Source organism: Panthera pardus, unplaced genomic scaffold (genome assembly GCF_024362965.1).
Source record: "Panthera pardus isolate Hobbes unplaced genomic scaffold, ASM2436296v1 HiC_scaffold_10, whole genome shotgun sequence".
Classification (NCBI taxonomy): Eukaryota; Metazoa; Chordata; class Mammalia; order Carnivora; family Felidae; genus Panthera; species Panthera pardus.
The window spans coordinates 15,525,741-15,543,035 of record NW_026526655.1 but is presented as its reverse complement, the minus strand read 5'-3'; the positions used below and the strand labels follow the sequence as shown (position 1 = coordinate 15,543,035).

The following is a 17,295-nucleotide window of genomic DNA, read 5'->3' as shown; positions in this document are numbered from 1 at the left end:
AGGCTCGCTGCTGTCAGCACAGAGCCCGCTCTGGATCCTCTGTCCCCCTCTCTCTGCCCCTCCCCTCTCTCTGCCCCTCCCCCTGCTTGTTCGTTCTCTCTGTCTCTCTCAAATAAACGAGAGAGAAAGAAAGAAAGAGAAAGAAAAAGAAAGCAAAAGAAAGAAAGAAAAAGAAAGGAAGGAAGGAAAGAAAGAAATGCAGACTCTCCAGCCCCACCTGGACCCACTGAATCAGAACCTGACTTTTAGGAAGCTTCCCAGCAGGTTCTAATGCAAGATACGATTTGAAAAGCACCGAAACACCCTACACACAATCTCCCAGCAAATATGGGGACAACGCCAATTAAATTTCAACCTGCATGGGCCTGTTCAATTCTATTGCATTGAACATGACTTTCTTCTGTTCTCTTCTTGCTCAGAGGCCCCTCTGCCCACCCAGATTGGAGAAAAATCGCTTAAATGTTTGACAGTGCCTTTTGTGTCTTGAAGCAGATGGTCCTTCCCTATAGTTTCATTCTTACAAGCTGCTTAGCAGTTGTCAAAGATGATGTTATAACCTGTCTCGAAGCTTGTTTGATCTAATGTCATAATCCTGTTGACCCGCCTAGCCTTGTGATTCATCATAGTTAGAGCTGTTCATATTAATGCGAATTATGGGTGGGGAAATTCTGTCTGTTTCACGAAGGTCTACTGTTGGGACTTGTTCGATCCTGTGAAGCCAAGACAAGCAGATGATTATTTCCTAACTCATGCTGTATATGGACTAAAGTTTAGACACATATACCTAAATATATTTCTAGTTAATATTGATATTGTAAAAAGCATGCAGTAGTATCTTATAGTGTCATCACATTAAGAAACATTAACACCTGGGGGCGCCTGGGTGGCTCGGTTGGTTAAGGGTCTGACTTCGGCTCAGGTCATGATCTCACGTGAGATCTCACGTGAGATCCGTGAGTTCGAGCCCCGCGTCGGGCTCTGTGCTGACCGCTCAGAGCCTGGAGCCTGTTTCAGATTCTGTGTCTCCCTCTCTCTCTGCCCCTCCCCTGTTCATGCTCTGTCTCTCTCTGTCCCAAAAATAAATAAACGTTAAAAAAAAAAAAAATTAACACCTGCCCTGTTCGCTTGTTTAGCGAAGCAGTGAATATACAACGTAAAACAAGAAAACCATTGTTGTTTGTTGTTATATGGAATGTACATATTCAATCATCCAAGATAATTAGTCACAGGAATAACCATTGAAATAATTACTTGCTAGACGATAATTTTTAAATGGGAAAATCATAAGTCTTGCCCACATATAAACTGAGTCAAAGATTTTATTCAACTGATTAATTAATGATGGAGCCAGCAAGGTATAAGGAACTAAGTACTTACAATTTAATAAGTATTACTTGGAGACTGCTGAGTTATGTACAAAACTGGTTACTATCCTACAGAGTAACAAACTGTAACCTTTGGGGTTATCATTTCCGCTGGACGGAAATCTTTTGCACCTCTGCCAAATGAAAATCTGTCAACTCGCCTGTCACTCCGTGAAGTCTGAGACCTCTAATCAGTAGTGAACGGGGCACTGTTCTTCTGTAATCCTTAGATGGCCTTTCCCCCCATATGACATTGAAGTGAGTTTATTTTTGGCAGCCTGGGTGGCTCAGTCATTAAGCATCTGACTTCGGCTCAGGTCATGATCTCACAGTTCTTGAGTTCAAGTCCCGCTTTGGGTGAACATGAGCCCTGCTTCAGGTTAAAAAAAAAAACAAAAACAAACACGAGCCCTGGGTAAGCCCCACTTCTCTCTCTCTCTGCCCCCTGTGGGATTCTCCCTCTCTCTCTGCCCTTCGCTCTCTTGTGCTCTCTCTCTCTCTCTCTCTCTCTCTCTCTCTCTCTCTCTCTCTCTCTGAAAAAAGGTTATTTTTTTTGCCTCATGTCCAAGTTTTATGTAACTTTTCTTAACACACTTACAGAAAACCATTTTCTGTTAAAAATGTCAACATAATTTCTAATGGAGGTTTAGATGTGCTCACTTGGAAAGTGAGCATTTATTTTTAAATTGCAGAAGGCGAAAGCTGGCATACTTTCTTCTCCCTCATCAGTGACTCCTGAGCTTAGTGAGTATTCAAAAAGTCCTCCTGGGGGCCCCCCGGGTGGCTCAGTGGGTGGAGCATCTGACTCTTGATTTCGGCTCAGGTCTTGATCTCACGATTCGTGAGTTCAAGCCCTGTCGTTGGGCTCTGTGCTGCTTGGGATTCCCTCTCTCTCTGCCCTCACCCCACTTCCGTGCCCTCTCTTTCTTTCTCAAATAAATAAACTTTTAAAACGAACTGAGAAAAAACTTAAGACGTCTTTTTCCAGGCTTTCTCTTTATGGCCATAGATTTCCATGCCTCATGATCCTTAGTCCTAGATTTGTGCTTGGGTATCAGGTGGTGCAGACAACAGTCATGACACGGCAGGGAGGGGCATCAGTGACGGAGTCCCCCCCCCCCCCATTCAAAGAGCCGTGAATTTCAGGACATTCTACTGCTTCTGCTCACACCGTGTGGCAAGGTAAATCTGCTTTTGCTTGGTCCCTGTGAACAGTGGTGGGTTTCAGTAGGAAATTAATATTTTTCAACTTACGCATTCCTTCTTTCTCCTCTATACGTATGCTAATCACATAACATGCAGGTTTCTCTCTGTAATCATATTCATATCCATGAACAGTGTTGCCTCCCTCTTTCCATTTGGCTTTTACTGAATCTCATCGACATTATTCTCAGAAATTGAATTAACTGTGGGCTAGCGGGGCAACGAGCGAGTATTCCGAGGGCGTTAACTAGGAAACCTTGATCTGTCACTGAAAGTTATTTGCTAGAAGATTTGTAGGAGCTTGGGATTTTTTTTTTTTTTTCTAGTTTGTTTTTCATGTCAGGGTCTGCTCGCATTGAGAGCATTCACTGCACGTACAAAGAAATAGGTCTTGGCTTTTACTCTGCGCCTGGCTTCAGCTCGCTCTGTGAAGGCGGCCAAGGGCAGAGAGGGCCCTTCACATTCTCTGCGGGGGACCTGGCGGAGGGGAAGATGCCAGAATCCCGGACCCCTCGGCATAAATGGTTCCAAGATCTGAATGCATTCTTTCCTAACAATTGAATGAATGGGTTTGTTCTCCCCACTTCTTTCTAGTTAGCTAACCTTGTGTTGTGTTGGTCTACTCAATAGCATTCTTCAGCGAAGATGTTTGGAGATAGAATGTGAATTTGGCCCAGTGAGCCGCATATGGGAATGACATGTAGGGTCCGAATTCACAAACGCTGGCAGTTCTCAGGGTTGGGGCCTGTGGCTGAAATATCTAGAGATGTTCACCAGGAGGCGTGTTTCCCTTTGGCTAAGAATAAAAACACGATTTTTATGTGTTTTCTATAAGCACTCACTGAAGTTCGCCCCGATGCTTGGGCTAGCTTGATTAGCATTCTTTCCTGAACATTCCAGATTGCCTGTCTTTATCATCGTTTTCTGTAATGAGACACAATAAAGCTCAAGCTTTTATCTAAATACTCAGTTTTATAAGTGAAAATGAGAATAGGGACAAAAATCATCTTTCTGCATAGTAACTTTGGAAAATGGTAGTCCCCTGTAATTTTTTTTTTCCCAAGTAATTTGAAAGGTTTTGCTTAAACCCAGGATGGTAAATTAAAGATTTATTATATTTTCAAACAATGTGCTCGGATTCAAACAATCCTGGCCATGGAGCTTATGTGCCTTTATTTTAAATGTTACTTACGTCGTGGGGGAATGATACGTTGAGTGTCCTATAGACGCATGGGGGGTTTCATTTTTTTGGCGTGATGTGAAAATTTATAAGCATCAGTTAAGTATTTTTTCTTTTCAGCTGTGTTGACACATTCTCATTTTAACATCCTGATTTCTTCACCTGGATTACTTTTTCACTATATTAAAATGATAGGTGTTGACTAGAAAATTTACAAAATACCACAAAGCGTGGAGAAGATAATCATCATCTGTGACATGCAAATAGGAAAAAAAAAAAAAAACTACTTTTAACATTTTAGTTGATCCCTTCTGACGTTTTATCCATCCATGCAAGTATATATTTATATAAATCTAGGACATCCTTTATGGAAAGTTTGTATCCTGCTTGATATTATCTCACTTACGGGTGCTTTGAAACCATAAAAAATACGGCTCCTAAGTGTATCTTCTCAAATGTAAAATGTTCATGCTAGGTTATTAAATAAGAAAGCAGTACATGTTTTTGTCTTAACACAGCATGCTTGATTTGCCTCTTTCCCAATTCTTTATTGTTACAATGTATGCCCCAGTCCTTGTGCTATGTTTGCTTATTTCTATTTTCGGATTGTTCCACGGTGGGGCATGTGTTACTTAGTTGACTTGACTGGTTGTGAATTGAACCGATCCAATGAGAATCATCCCTATACGTGGATCTTTGTGAACGGCTTTATTATTTTCTTTGGATTTTTTTTAGAATAACTTCCTAGGAGTGGAATAATTGGGGCAAGGCAGTGAATTGTGTATTTGTTGTGCAGTTTCTAGGCTAATTATATATGTTCTATGGAAAGACGTTTGGTGGGGATTTTTTTTTTTTTTTTTTTTTTTTGCAAAGTAAGGAACGTCTATTCTGCCATTTTTGCCCTCATGTCCTTCCCTCCCATGCTTTGTCACCAGCTCTTTTCCTGATCTCCCGTGCCAGTCACATCTCCCTGTAAGTCACCTGCGCCCTTCCCTCTCTTCTCTCTACCCTGCCTGTCAGATCCACCTGCTCAGGACAGCTTTGTCCCAGAGCTGGCTCCTGGCTCCCCACCTCTGCCCTTGTGCCCTCGGCACTGACCCCTGCCCACAGCCCGTCTTCGCCTTTCCAGAGACCTGGGAACTGTTTTCTCTCTAGCCCCATGTGCTGTGCCAAACAGCAGAGGTTCCAAAGAAATCACCTGCTCGTTTAGAATTTTCCAGAATCAAAACAGCAGATCCAATTCTGAAATGGAGATTTTTGTCAGTTTCTATAGTTTCTGCGAACTGAGTAGCTCGGAAAAATTAACACAAAAAGTTGTTCCTGAATTTTCAAGCGTTACAGTCCTTATTTTTAGAAGCTGTTTAGGATAATTTTATTACTAAAGATTTAGAGCCCCGAATTAGAAAGCTCATAAGCGATGGTTCAAGTATTTTCCTTATAAAAATAACAAACCGTCGTTATTACAACATCACCTTTTATGGCAGAAAATCCAACTGTGTTGGCTAGCAGGGAGAAACCTCTATGCCAGCAGCCACGTTGGCTGAGATTACCGTTGCCTCAAACGCTAGGGCTGTGAACCAAGAGAGTCCACTCTTCCTGAAGCATTGGAGACGAACAGAATTCATTTGTGAAGAATATTCCAACCAGATGTCTGGGAATTTGGTAACTGCAGTTACAGAAAAAGACAGAAGGCAGGCAGGCAGGCACGTTTTCTTTTATGTGTTGCAACAGGGGGTATTAACGATTTTGGACATTCAGGAGAAGAGAAGGGCCCGCATGTGCTATAGGCCAGGATCTATGCTGGAAGTCTGGAGACCTAAGAGAAGCTTGCTGATCAGCGTCTTTTAATCAACTCAGGGGAAGAGTGTGCAGACATATGGCCGCAGCAAAGACAATATGAAGGAAGGGCTTCGGGAGTGATTTGAAGCAAGGGCCTTCACATTCAATTCAGGGAGGGTTATTTCCAACGGTGGTGACACACGAAGATATTTGGGAAAGGAAGTGGCTTTTGAGCCGAGCCTTAGATGAACTGACATGGTCTGCAGAGACGTGGTTCAAGTGTGCTGTAGATAAAGGGAATGCAAAAAGCTAGAGGGAATAGATTGCACTGGGCGTGTTTGGCGAAAGCGAGCAGCCGCCTCTGACCGTAATGGAGAGTTCAAATGGGAAAGCAGTGAGGGAACCCCCGAGAATGGTAGACCGATCAAACCCATGGCACATAGACTCTGGCGCTCAGTCCGGAGGCTAGTAATTCTCCAAGTTTTTACCTCAGCATTGTGTCGGGTGTTAAATGCAGGCTCCTGGGCCACACTTGCATCCCCTGCATTTGATAAAATCTGCATTAAAAATTTTTTTTTAATGTTTATTTATTTCTGGGAGGGGGGCGGCGGGGGAAGGAGCAGAGGGAGAGGGAGACAGAGGCTCCGAAGCAGGCTCCATACTTTCAGTGCAATGCCCAATCCGGGGCTCGAACTCACGAACCATGAGATCGTGCCCGGAGCTGAAGTCTGGCCCTCGACCAACTGAGCCACCCAGGTGCTCCTGACGTCTGTATTGTAATAGTCTTCCTCAGGGATTCCAAAGTGTTCATGTTCCACAAGAACATTGGAGAACATTTGCTATTGAAACAGCCATCAGGGGGCGCCTGGGTGGCTCAGTCGGTTAAGCATCCGAATTCAGCTCAGGTCACGATCTCGCAGTCCGTGAGTTCCAGCCCCGCATCGAGCTCTGGGCTGATGGCTCAGAGCCTGGAGCCTGCTTCCGATTCTGTGTCTCCCTCTCTCTCTCTGCCCCTCCCCCGTTCATGCTCTGTCTCTCTCTGTCTCAAAAATAAATAAACGTTTAAAAAAAAATAAAAAAAAAAAGAAACAGCCATCAGGAAGGCGGTCGGGAGAGTGGGAGGCAGGAGGTGACGTGAAGGTTTGACCTCGGGGTGGTGACAGCCGGAGCAGGGATTTGTGCGGGGGGAGGACTCCGCAGAACACGGCAATGGGAGCTTATGGGCAGCGAAGAGAGGGAGTGCTCAGTGTGGCCAACAGGACCCTGAGATTCTGGGGCCAGGGAGACTGGGGCGAATCTCCCCGAACACCCACAAGATCACTCCAAACCTCTAACACCCTGCACACCTGTGTATATCCCCACCCCGAACAGAAATATCCCCACAAAATATTTCTGGGGTTTCAGAGGGAGTCTCCCCGGGGCGCTCCAACCAGTCTGAGCCCCCCTAGCGACTCCTTGGGGTGAGACAGTATGGTGTCCCTTGCTCCCCGCCTAGGTCAGCAGGTTGGTCCTGCCTCCTTGCCTTCCAGGCTCAGCAGCTCGCAGGTACCGGCGGTCACTGCCCCGTAGCTCGTCTAGGAGATGCTGTGGCTGCTGAGTCCTGCCCCACCAGGCCCCTCCCCCGCTGGTCTGCCTGTCACCAGCGTCTCTTCAGCTGCCCCTCCAGGCTCCGCAGGTCTATACCCAAGATGGATCCAAGGGCCAGAGTGAATGAGGCGGGCCCTCTGCCTTCGTCCTGCCAGGTGGGTCTCACCAAGGGCACTGTGGCCAACAGGTACGAGGAGGAATGTGTTCTTCCCACTGGAGCGCCCTCCGCCAGAGGGACCTCAAAACAGCCTTCTTCAGCTCTGTGTTTTATACACTGAGGCAGAATGACTCTCTTCATTCTCTCCGACTCCTTCAGAACGCAGATGGGACTTTGGTGGGGCTGGCCGGGACATCATTTGAGTGGTAGAATCTTCTCTTCCCCACTGAGAGTAAAGGCTTGTTTGGGGTGTTTGAGTTCATTGGACCTGGGTCTCCTCCTTGCCTCAGAACTGTGTGTTCCTTTAAGACTCGCAGACGAGATGCTCTCAGTCCTAAGGTGACATCTTAGCAGGCCATCTCCCCCTCCCCCCCCCCCGCCACCGTTTGCCACGTATGCCCAAATCCCCATGGAGGACACAGCTGGGCTCACCTGGGATCCCCACTCCATCTGGGAATTGAAAGGCAGATCCTGTTTGGAAGAGGAGACGCTGAATTATTTCACTTGAATTTTTTTAAGGAGGCAGCACGTTTACATGGTAATAAAATTCAGAAGGCACACGAGGGTGTCCTGTGAAAAGTCTCCTTGCCCACCGTGTCCCCCGCCATTTAAGTGGACCTGTTTGCGTATTCTGGGAAGAACTTAGCTGTATATTCTCCCATCTTTTTAAAAATGAAAATGGCAGCATGTTAGGCACACTGGCCTGCCCTGTGCTTTTAAAAATTCCGCGTCAGAGGGGCTCCTGGGTGGCTCAGCCAGTCAAGCGTCTGCCTCTAGATTTCGGCTCAGGTCGTGATCTCAAGGTTCGTGAGTTCGAGCCCCACGTCGGGCTCTGTGCTGACGGTGCGGAGCCTGCTTGGGATTCTTTTTCTCTCCCCTTCTCTCCACCCCGCCCCGGCTCAAGCTCACCCTCTCTCTCAAAATAAATAAATAAATAAACTTTAAAAAAAAAAAAAAAAAAAAGTTCCATGTCAGAACCTCCTCACCCATTTCATAGAGACAGAGTATTCCGTCGTGTGGCTCGACCGTGGTTCGATCTAACCGGTCCCTATAGGTGGAACTTGGCATTTTTCCAGCCTCCTGTTATCGCCAACACTACCACACTGGACAACTTGAAAATACACACCTCTTGGGGCACCTGGGTGGCTCAGCCGGCTAAGCACCTGACTCCAGCCCAGGTCACGATCCTGCGCTTTGTAGGTTCGAGCCCCGCGTCGGGCTCTGGGCGGACAGCTCAGAGCCCGTTTCGGATTCTGTGTCTCCCTCTCTCGCTGTCCCTCCCCCGCTGGCACTCTGTCTCTCTGTCTCCCCAAAATAAGTAAACATTAAAAAAAATGTTAAAGGGGCGCCTGGGTGGCGCAGTCGGTTAAGCGTCCGACTTCAGCCAGGTCACGATCTCGCGGTCCGTGAGTTCGAGCCCCGCGTCAGGCTCTGGGCTGATGGCTCGGAGCCTGGAGCCTGTTTCCGATTCTGTGTCTCCCTCTCTCTCTGCCCCTCCCCCGTTCATGCTCTGTCTCTCTCTGTCCCAAAAGTAAATAAAAAAACGTTGAAAAAAAAAAAATTAAAAAAAAAAAAATGTTAAAAAAAAAGAAAGAAAATACACACCTCTTTGCAGCTAGAGGCAGATGGATCCCTATGGCCAAGTCCCAGAATGAGACTGCGGGTCAGAGAGGTGAAATTAAAACTTTCTTCCCCCACAAGGGTTGTGCCATTTTGCACTCCTACAGTCGCACGGACAGGAGTCCCCTTTCCTTTCTACTGCTTCCTCAGCAGAACGTTTTCAAACTTCTGGGGTGAGGGGAGCATTCCCAGCACAGGTTGGGTGGGGGTGGGGGGAGGAGGGAGGGACAAGCCGGGAACCTGTAGGAGTCCAGACGTTGCTTTCCACACAGCCACAGACGCCCCACTGTGTTATTTAGTGAAAGCAACGGGGGGGGGGGGGGGGGGGGGGGGGGGGAACCCACCACCTTTTAATTTTTGGCTTGAAATGTGATTTGTAGTAACAGTAAAGTTGCCTTTGTTTTCGGTATGTGGCTCTATGGATTTTAACACCTGTACAGATTGGGGTTGGCCATGCACACAAAACGGAACGGTTTCTTTATCCCCCCAAACACCCTCCCCCCACCCCTCCCCCCTGGCAGCCGCTGATCTGTTCTCTGTCACTAGGGTTGTATCTTTTAGAGGATGTCACGTAAATAGAACCATGCGGCATGTGACCCTTGGAGAGCGGCTTTTCCCCAATCGGAATTCCCTGGAGATTTGCTTCCAAGCTGTTGCACGCATCAGGAGTGTGTTACTTTTTATCGCGCGGAAGCATCCTGGCCAATGAATGTAGCACGCGTTCACCCGGTGAATGGCTTTGAGGTTGTTTGCAGTTTTGGGGGGGGGGGGGAGGATTATAAACAGAACCGCTATAAACATTCACGTGGTGACTGTTCGGTGAACATAAGTTTTAATGTCTCCTCTGCCCAGTTTAATTTCCACGTACTCATAGGTTCAGGTATGTTTTTGTGTGCTTAAGAGGCGCTATTTCCTTTTCTGTAAACTCATTTCCTTTGCTCCTGTCTCTTTTTGCTTGTTGGTCGTTTCTATTTTAGCCCAGTTGGTGTGCGGGGCTGTCCATCTGGGTGAAAATGTCCAGCATTGGGCCAAGAGAAGCAGGACTCACGTCGGAGAGAGACCCCTGAAACCCCAGATCTGAGATCCCCACGGGGAGGCTGGAGGGGGGAAGCCAGTGTGTTATACTCCCCGAGGGAGGAGACACATCAGGCTGGAAGACGGAGTCTGGAAATGCCCGTGTCTCGGATGCGGAAGGAGGAGGATGTGGAGAAAAGAGACTTCTTGGGGGTCGCAGAAGAGTCAGCGTGATGCAGGGTAACATTCAGAAAAGCTGAACATTAACGAGCCGCTGAATAAACACAGGGTACCGCCTTCAGAAGAAGAAAGAACGTCTCTTCCCGAGAACTCGAAGTCGAAATGAATCCTAGACAGCGGCAGGCCACACGCCCCGTACATAGACAGGGTTGACTCTAGGTGATGGAAACAGGGATCTTTAGTTCTTCTGCTTTTCAGCAGCTTTCAGATTTCCGGTAATGCCTCTGTAGTACTTTCTGGTGCCTTCCAGATTTTCCGATGCCTCAGGGAAAAATTTTGAGTTTTCAACTGTAAACTTCCAAAAAAAAAAAAATCCTTGTGAAACGTTGTCACAAAACCTCGGCAAGTTCTTCACTCTCTGAGTTGATGTGAGCCTCTGTTAATTCCAGTAAGACTTTGCCTTCTGGTGAATTTTGCAATGAGAACGCGAAGGGAAGGAGACGATGGGTGACATTGAGGGGTTAAAGTATTTAACATTTTTTTTTTTTATGTTTTTATTTCACTTTTGAGAGAAAGAGAGAGAGAGGCATGAGCAGAGTCGAACTCACAGACGGCAAGATCGTGACCTGAGCTGAAGTTGGACGCATAATCGACTGAGCCACCCAGGCCCCCCTTTATTTTAAATAAGCATTTAAGGAGGGAAGGAAAGGAGGGACTGAGAGAGGGGGAAAAAAATAAGGAAGGGGAAAGAGAGGAACAGAAGAAAGAAAGAAGACCACAGTCTAATATGTCCCAAAAGGAAGGATTGGTTAAGAGCAGCATGGAATGTCCACTGGCTAAGGTTGTCTGCACGCTGTTGGAAATTCCGTCTCAGAAGACGGAGCACGTCCAAAGTCTCTTCTCAAACCACCCCCCGTAAATGTACCTTAGAGGTGACAAAGGGCAGCTTGCTGTGTGCAGGGGCCTCCCCAGCACCTGACTTCCTCCTCCAGCCGCAGCCCCAGCCCCAGGCTGCCAGGAAAGGAGGACGCCCCCCTCTGTGAGGTTAAAGGCAATACTTGTGATAGAATATTAAATGCAAATAATAGAAGATCTAGGAAAAAAGCGGTCCGGGCTGTTCGTTAAGAAAACACGTAGCATTTTTTCCAAAGGACAGAAAAACTGGCAAATACGTAACGTGAATAGCGCCGTGGTTTTTCCTGTGGTCAAATTTGTACAACTTCCCATTTTTTACCGCAGTGTAAGGGAAAGCAATGTGCAAATTGTCCTTTCGGCGTCAAAGGGACCCGATTGGACTCAAGTGATACCTGTCCACAGGGAAGCACTCGCTGGCTTACACCCTTCTTTTCTCTCCTCCCCACAGGATGTGCTGGGTGGCATCCTGGTCACCGCGGTCCTCATTGTCCTCACCTACCCCGCCTGGACCCTTATCGATCGCCTGGACTCGGCCAGCCCCCTCTTCCCCGTCTGTGTCATCGTGGTGCCATTCTTCCTGTGTTACAACTACCCCGTGTCCGACTGCTACAGCCCAACCCGAGCGGACACCACAACCATTCTGGCCGCGGGGGCGGGCGTGACCTTAGGGTTCTGGATCAACCACTTCTTCCAGCTCGTGTCCGCGCCCGCCGAGTCCCTCCCTGTCATTCAGAACATCCCGCCGCTCACCACCGACATGGTAGTTTTGGGTCTGACCAAATTCGTCGTGGGAATCGTGCTGATCCTTCTGGTCCGCCAACTTGTACAGAATCTCTCGCTGCAAGTGCTATACTCGTGGTTCAAGGTGGTCACCAGGAACAAGGAGGCCAGGCGGAGACTAGAGATCGAAGTGCCTTACAAGTTCGTCACCTACACATCTGTGGGCATCTGCGCCACAACCTTTGTGCCAATGCTGCACAGGTTTTTGGGATTGCTCTGAACCTCAAATGGTTGGGAAGTAGCCCACTGGGCAGGAGAGCCAAAACAGGAAAGTAGTTGGGTGGGCAAGTTTCGACCATACGTTTTTCTTAAAAAAAAAAAAAAGAAAAAAAAAAAGAAAAATCCCGAGTCCCATGTTTCTTTTGCTGACGTCTGCGATAAATATTGCTGCTGTGCGAAGGGAAATCCAGTCTCCTGGGGGCCAGTGGTCTGTAAGCATCATGCTGCGGGTGAAGCCAGGCTAAACCCATGGTCCGTTCTTTAAGGGTCCCCCCACCCCAGGGACCCTGGACCTAGTCGTGGGCTGGCAGGAATCGTGGCCTGGCTTGGGAGATCCGAAAGAGACAGGCGTGATCGGAGAGGCTGGAGGTCAGGCGTCTCTCTTCAGTTACGACCTTGCCCATGACTGAGTCTCGGGTCCAAACTTGGTTGGTCCAGAGAAGGGGTGTCACCGTGTAGGACCGCATTCCTGGGACAGGGTGACTTTGCTGTTGTGATCACGCTAGACTGTGCCCGCTTGGGTGGCAAGGGCGCTGCAGAGCTCCCCGTGGAGCGATAAAGAGGCGGGGGGCGACGCTGGGAGATGGTGGGCGAGAGCCTGTGTTCCTCCTGAGTCCCGCTCTCTGTGGGTGCACGTATTCAAACAGCATCGCTCCTCCTCGTCCGTGCGTTTTGCAGAATTCCGGGTAGCATTTCTACACTCTTCGGATCCAGGAAACCTGGATCCCACCTCACTTTATCTGGGCTTCTCAGAGTGTCCCGCTCTCTCCTGCTTCCCAGGGACTTGGGACCAGCACTCTGCCCATCTGTAGGTGGTTTTTTTTTTGGCTTCCTTACCAACTGGGGAGGCCCTGTCAGCTGCCTGTGAAAGTGGATCACTAGAACAGATGAACTTAATCCCCCCTGGGGCCTGACAAGGGGGGGACTGGGCCTCCGGGGACATCACTCCTCCATTTCTCATCTACTTTGCGTAAACCTGTTTTCTCACCTACTAAGTAGAATCGGGGCTCCCTCTCCATCTTCCCGCCTCTTGTCTCTCGGCAGTTTTTAAGGGTAGTTAAGGCAAGAACAGGGTCGGCCTCTCTTGGGAAAACAACATGACCGAACGCAACACACCCTTTAAGCCTGTGCGTGTCCTCATTAGACTTAGGCAGGGATCTTATGCAAACACCGGCAGCTTCTCTCTGCAGGCTCCTCTTCAGTTCTTAAGAATTAGGAATAAGCAGGGGTGCCTGGTGGCTCAGTCGGTTAAGCGTCTGACTTCGGCTCAGGTCACGATCTCGTGGTTCGTGAGTTCGAGCCCTGTGTCGGGCTCTGTGCTCACAGCCTGGAGCCTGCCTTGGATTCTGTGTCTCCCTCCTTCCCTGCCCCTTTCCCAGCTCACACCCTGTCTCTCTCTGTCTCAAAAAGGAAATCGACGTTAAAAAAAATTTTTTTTAAAGAATAAGGAACAAGCATGCACAATTTCCTGAAAAGTTAGCATAGATGCATAGCTAAGGAAGTATCTTTCTCACTATGGTACCCAAACCACTGAAATCAATGACTTGTGATCCCAACATGCCATCTCCATACACATTCTTTGGGGGACAGTTAGCCTGCCTTGAACATTAGGCTCTTAACCTCTGCCCCCAGTGCGAAAACCTCAAGCCCCATTTGTCCCGATTGCAAACATCTCCCCTGGCCTTTCTGTTGGGATGACCTTTGCTGTCTGGCTTAGCGCTCCTGTCTATTAAGAAGGACTTTTTTTAGGAAAACGTTTTGCTTCTCTTTGAAATTCTCCTGACATTTTCCATAGTTAGAAGGCGGGGTTCAAAATGACCTGCCGTTTGTTCTTACAGCAAACTCCGACCAGTATTTGTGGTACCATGATGGGGGGGAAATGGGAAAGGAAAGGGGAGGCCCCAACTTACGGGCCAGCCCCACCAGTGCAGTGGAGGAGGCAAGTCCCTGCAGCCCTGGATAATACTTATGCCAAGTGATTTTAGTTGATTGTTCTGGAGCCGGTCAGCAAAAGGATCAGGTCTTTCCACTTGTATCTTTTGAAAGGAGAGGCCATAATGGTTGTCGAGGCAGTGGGTGCTGACACTTCACTCAAGTGTGTACGTGTAATTTTTAATGCTGTCCTTTTAAGTCCCAACAATAGGACAGCAATCCGCCGTATTAATGCATTTGAGGCTGTATTTACACAATTGGATTGAGGATGGATACGGTAGCTGTAGCCCATTAAATAATGACCCAAGGGCTTGTCACGGTTGGTCCCTTTTTGAAGTATCTTGTTTTGCAGCTGGAGAATAAAACGTATGCTGGGGCGCCTGGGTGGCTCAGTCGGTTGGGCGTCCGACTTCGGCTCAGGTCATGATCTCGCGGGCTGTGAGTTCGAGCCCCACGTCGGGCTCTGTGCTGACAGCTCGGAGCCTGGAGCCTGCTTCCGATTCTGTCTCCCTCTCTCTCTGCCTCTCCCCTGCTCATGGTCTGTCTCTCTCTGTCTCTCAAAATTAAAAACATTGAATAAAAAATTTTTTTTAAAAAGTATGTATATTGGTGAAGACAATTTTAGTTTTTGAGTTCTTCTGCTCTGTGGCCTGGAATCCGGCAGAAACGGATTGGAAAAGTCACTACCTGCTTCCTCCTCTTGCTGGCCTTCGACACTCATCTGACACCCTCCCAGGCAGCTGTCGCACACACCCCACGCGTGCCCCTTCAAAGAGCAGGCCCTATGGCTCCTTGGAGACATTTGGATTTTCTCTCTGGGGAAAGACTGCCCCCTGCTGGAATCGCCTCAGCGGTGGCCCAGAGCACCTCTCCTTCAGGCGACTTGGGGATTAAGAATTTAAAAGTCAAGCTCATCGTGATGTATCCAACATAGGCTTAGGACCTGTGGTCGGGCCAACCCTGCCTTTGGAAACCGTGACGCCAGAGTCCTCAGGACTCCTGGCACCTCTGGGAGGCAAGCAGAACATGTCTCCTTTCTAACCGTCCTCAGCCTGCCCCCAGCCCACTACCATTCCAGGCCGGGACCTCCAACCTGTACCGTCATCCTAAACAGCCGTCACTCCATGCTGATTTTGCTCAGATCTGCCCCACAGCATTATGCAGAAGGAAACACAGAAGGGACCTTGAACTCAAAACCCGCGAATGGCCGTGGCCGAAATCACTCTACAACAGGCCTGATGGTCGCACTGGTAACATGGGAGTTTCTAGTCCTCGTCGGCAACTTGGGCTTCTTGAGTGTAATCAAAGCATGTGGTGTTTCGGGGCCATATGCTCCGGGTTTCTATTTTGGAAGGTTTCAGATGTCTTGCTCATGTAGTGTATGTAAATTTATTCTTTTTAAAATAAAATCATTTTTGGTTTGCTTATGACTTCTTGTTACATGTTTCAAAAGCTAGGGTTGTGCTCCCTTGGATTTTTTTTTTTCCTGCTAGACCTTTCAGGGTTCATTGGACCGGAGTTGAAAAGAGGTGACAAAAATAAATGGCAGGCTCTAGAATTCTCTGTCGCTGTCGTAGTTCAATCATGTGCAGATGTTGGGGAGTGTCACGGCGGCCGTAGATGTGATTAGCAGGAAGCGGTAGGCGCACAAGCTCGCAAGGAGTCCCTCCTCTGACTCCTTGATACTAAAAAGAATCTTCGGGGCGCCTGGGTGGCTCAGTCGGTTGAGAGACCGACTTCGGCTCAGGTCATGATCTCACGGTTTGTGAGTTCGAGCCCCGCGTCGGGCTCTGTGCTGACAGCTCGGAGCCTGGAGCCTGCTTCGGATTCTGGGTCTCCCTCTCTCTCTCTGCCCCTCCCCCGCTCATGCTGTCTCTCTGTGTCTCTCAAAAACAAATAAATATTAAAAAAAATTTTGGGGGGAAAAGAATCTTACCATATTTGGAGACCAATGCCACTGTGAGTTGAAAGGTAAATGCTATCGGTGCTGCTAGTTAAGGTAACTACACGGTTTTCACGAATAAGTACCCTGCAGAGCCAAATGAATACGACCCTGTTTCATATCCACATCGTTACGATGATAGGCTGTGTCTTCATGCATCCCAAATACGCTATTTGAAATGGTGCAGAAAACTCCCACTCCTATTGGCAAGGCCAAGGCTAGGCCCCCGTTTGTACTTTCAATACCTAATACATCGGGCACCATGGGCCTGCGGAGCCGGATGGACGTAATCCTGCCCTGTGGAGCTCTCGCAGGAGACAGGAGCCTCTGGCTCAGGGAATTGGAGGGTAGGGGCGTAGGAGCCCGAGAGGAGGGGGAGACGAGTTCCTGCTTGGGGGCTGCAGCAAGTCGAGGGGGGCTCCCGGGAGAGGCAGCACACGAGCCAGGCTTGCAGAACAGATGATGTGACGGGAAGCAGATACGAGATGATACTCCATGGCGAGGGCGGAGCTTGCCAGAGACGCGTCCCCCAAACACCTGCGGCTCTCCCGAGGGGAAGCCACACCAAAGCCGGGGTTGACGACCGTGTGCAGGAAGAGCGGTGGTGGCCGTGGCAGAGCAAAGGACGAGCAGAACCAAATCACGAGAACGGGAAGGAAGGGTGAGGGAGCCCCTTAGTCCATCTCCTTACATCCATGTGGGGCCATTCCAGAGAAGATGACATCCGAGGTGGCTTCCCAGTCTCCCCCATCGTTCCTCCTTTGAACATTTAACAGGCCGCAGTGGGCACCTTCCCCTTCCGCCGTCTTGGACCTGACCTCGCCTGCACAGTTTCATGCCCATTCTCGTTCAGCTTTCAGCAGAGGTGACAGTTGCGAGGGCCTCCGTCCGTTTCCCTCTTTTCTCTGTTCGGTTCCCTGACCTAGGCCCGCGGAACTTGATGTAAAAGTATTTTACCTTGGTCTGGCTCTTTGAGAGACCTGTAAATGTGCTCGCTCACCCTCCCTCCCTCCCTCCCTGAATCCCTGGTTGTCTAGTAAGAGGCTAACAAGAACCAAGTGGTGTAGATGTATCCAGTTTTAGAGAATAGATGTTTTCCTGAAGGCTGTCTTGATTTTTTTTAACTTGAATTTTAAGTGCACCAAGGGGTTCGCTGTTTATAAATGGCATTTTTAATCATATGGCAGTTCTTCATTTCTGTAAACATAAGGCTCTTTAATGGATTACTTTGGATACACCATGTGTCCACTGTTTTCTTAAAGTGGGGCACACCTGTAGTACAGACTTGCCTATTTACAGGACGCATATGAAAAAGAAGAGTTGAATGTGGACCATGAATAGAATGTTAAATTCCTAAAACTATAGCCACATGAGACAACGGAGCTATATGAAGCCAAAAATCCTTTTTCCTTTTCCACGCCTG

At 48.4% G+C, this 17,295-nt stretch overlaps 1 protein-coding gene across 2 annotated transcripts in view; it reads left to right on the top strand.

The window, feature by feature from the left end:
* SGPP2 (sphingosine-1-phosphate phosphatase 2) overlaps positions 1-12,105 on the top strand; it is a 109,040-nt gene extending 96,935 nt beyond the window's left edge. For both annotated transcript variants that reach the window (XM_019445803.2, XM_019445807.2), the window contains exon 5: positions 11,448-12,105. In XM_019445803.2, the coding sequence (XP_019301348.2) occupies positions 11,448-11,999 (552 nt within the window). In that variant the 3' untranslated portion in view covers positions 12,000-12,105. The remainder of the gene's footprint in view (positions 1-11,447) is intronic.
* The last annotated feature ends 5,190 nt before the right edge of the window (positions 12,106-17,295 follow it).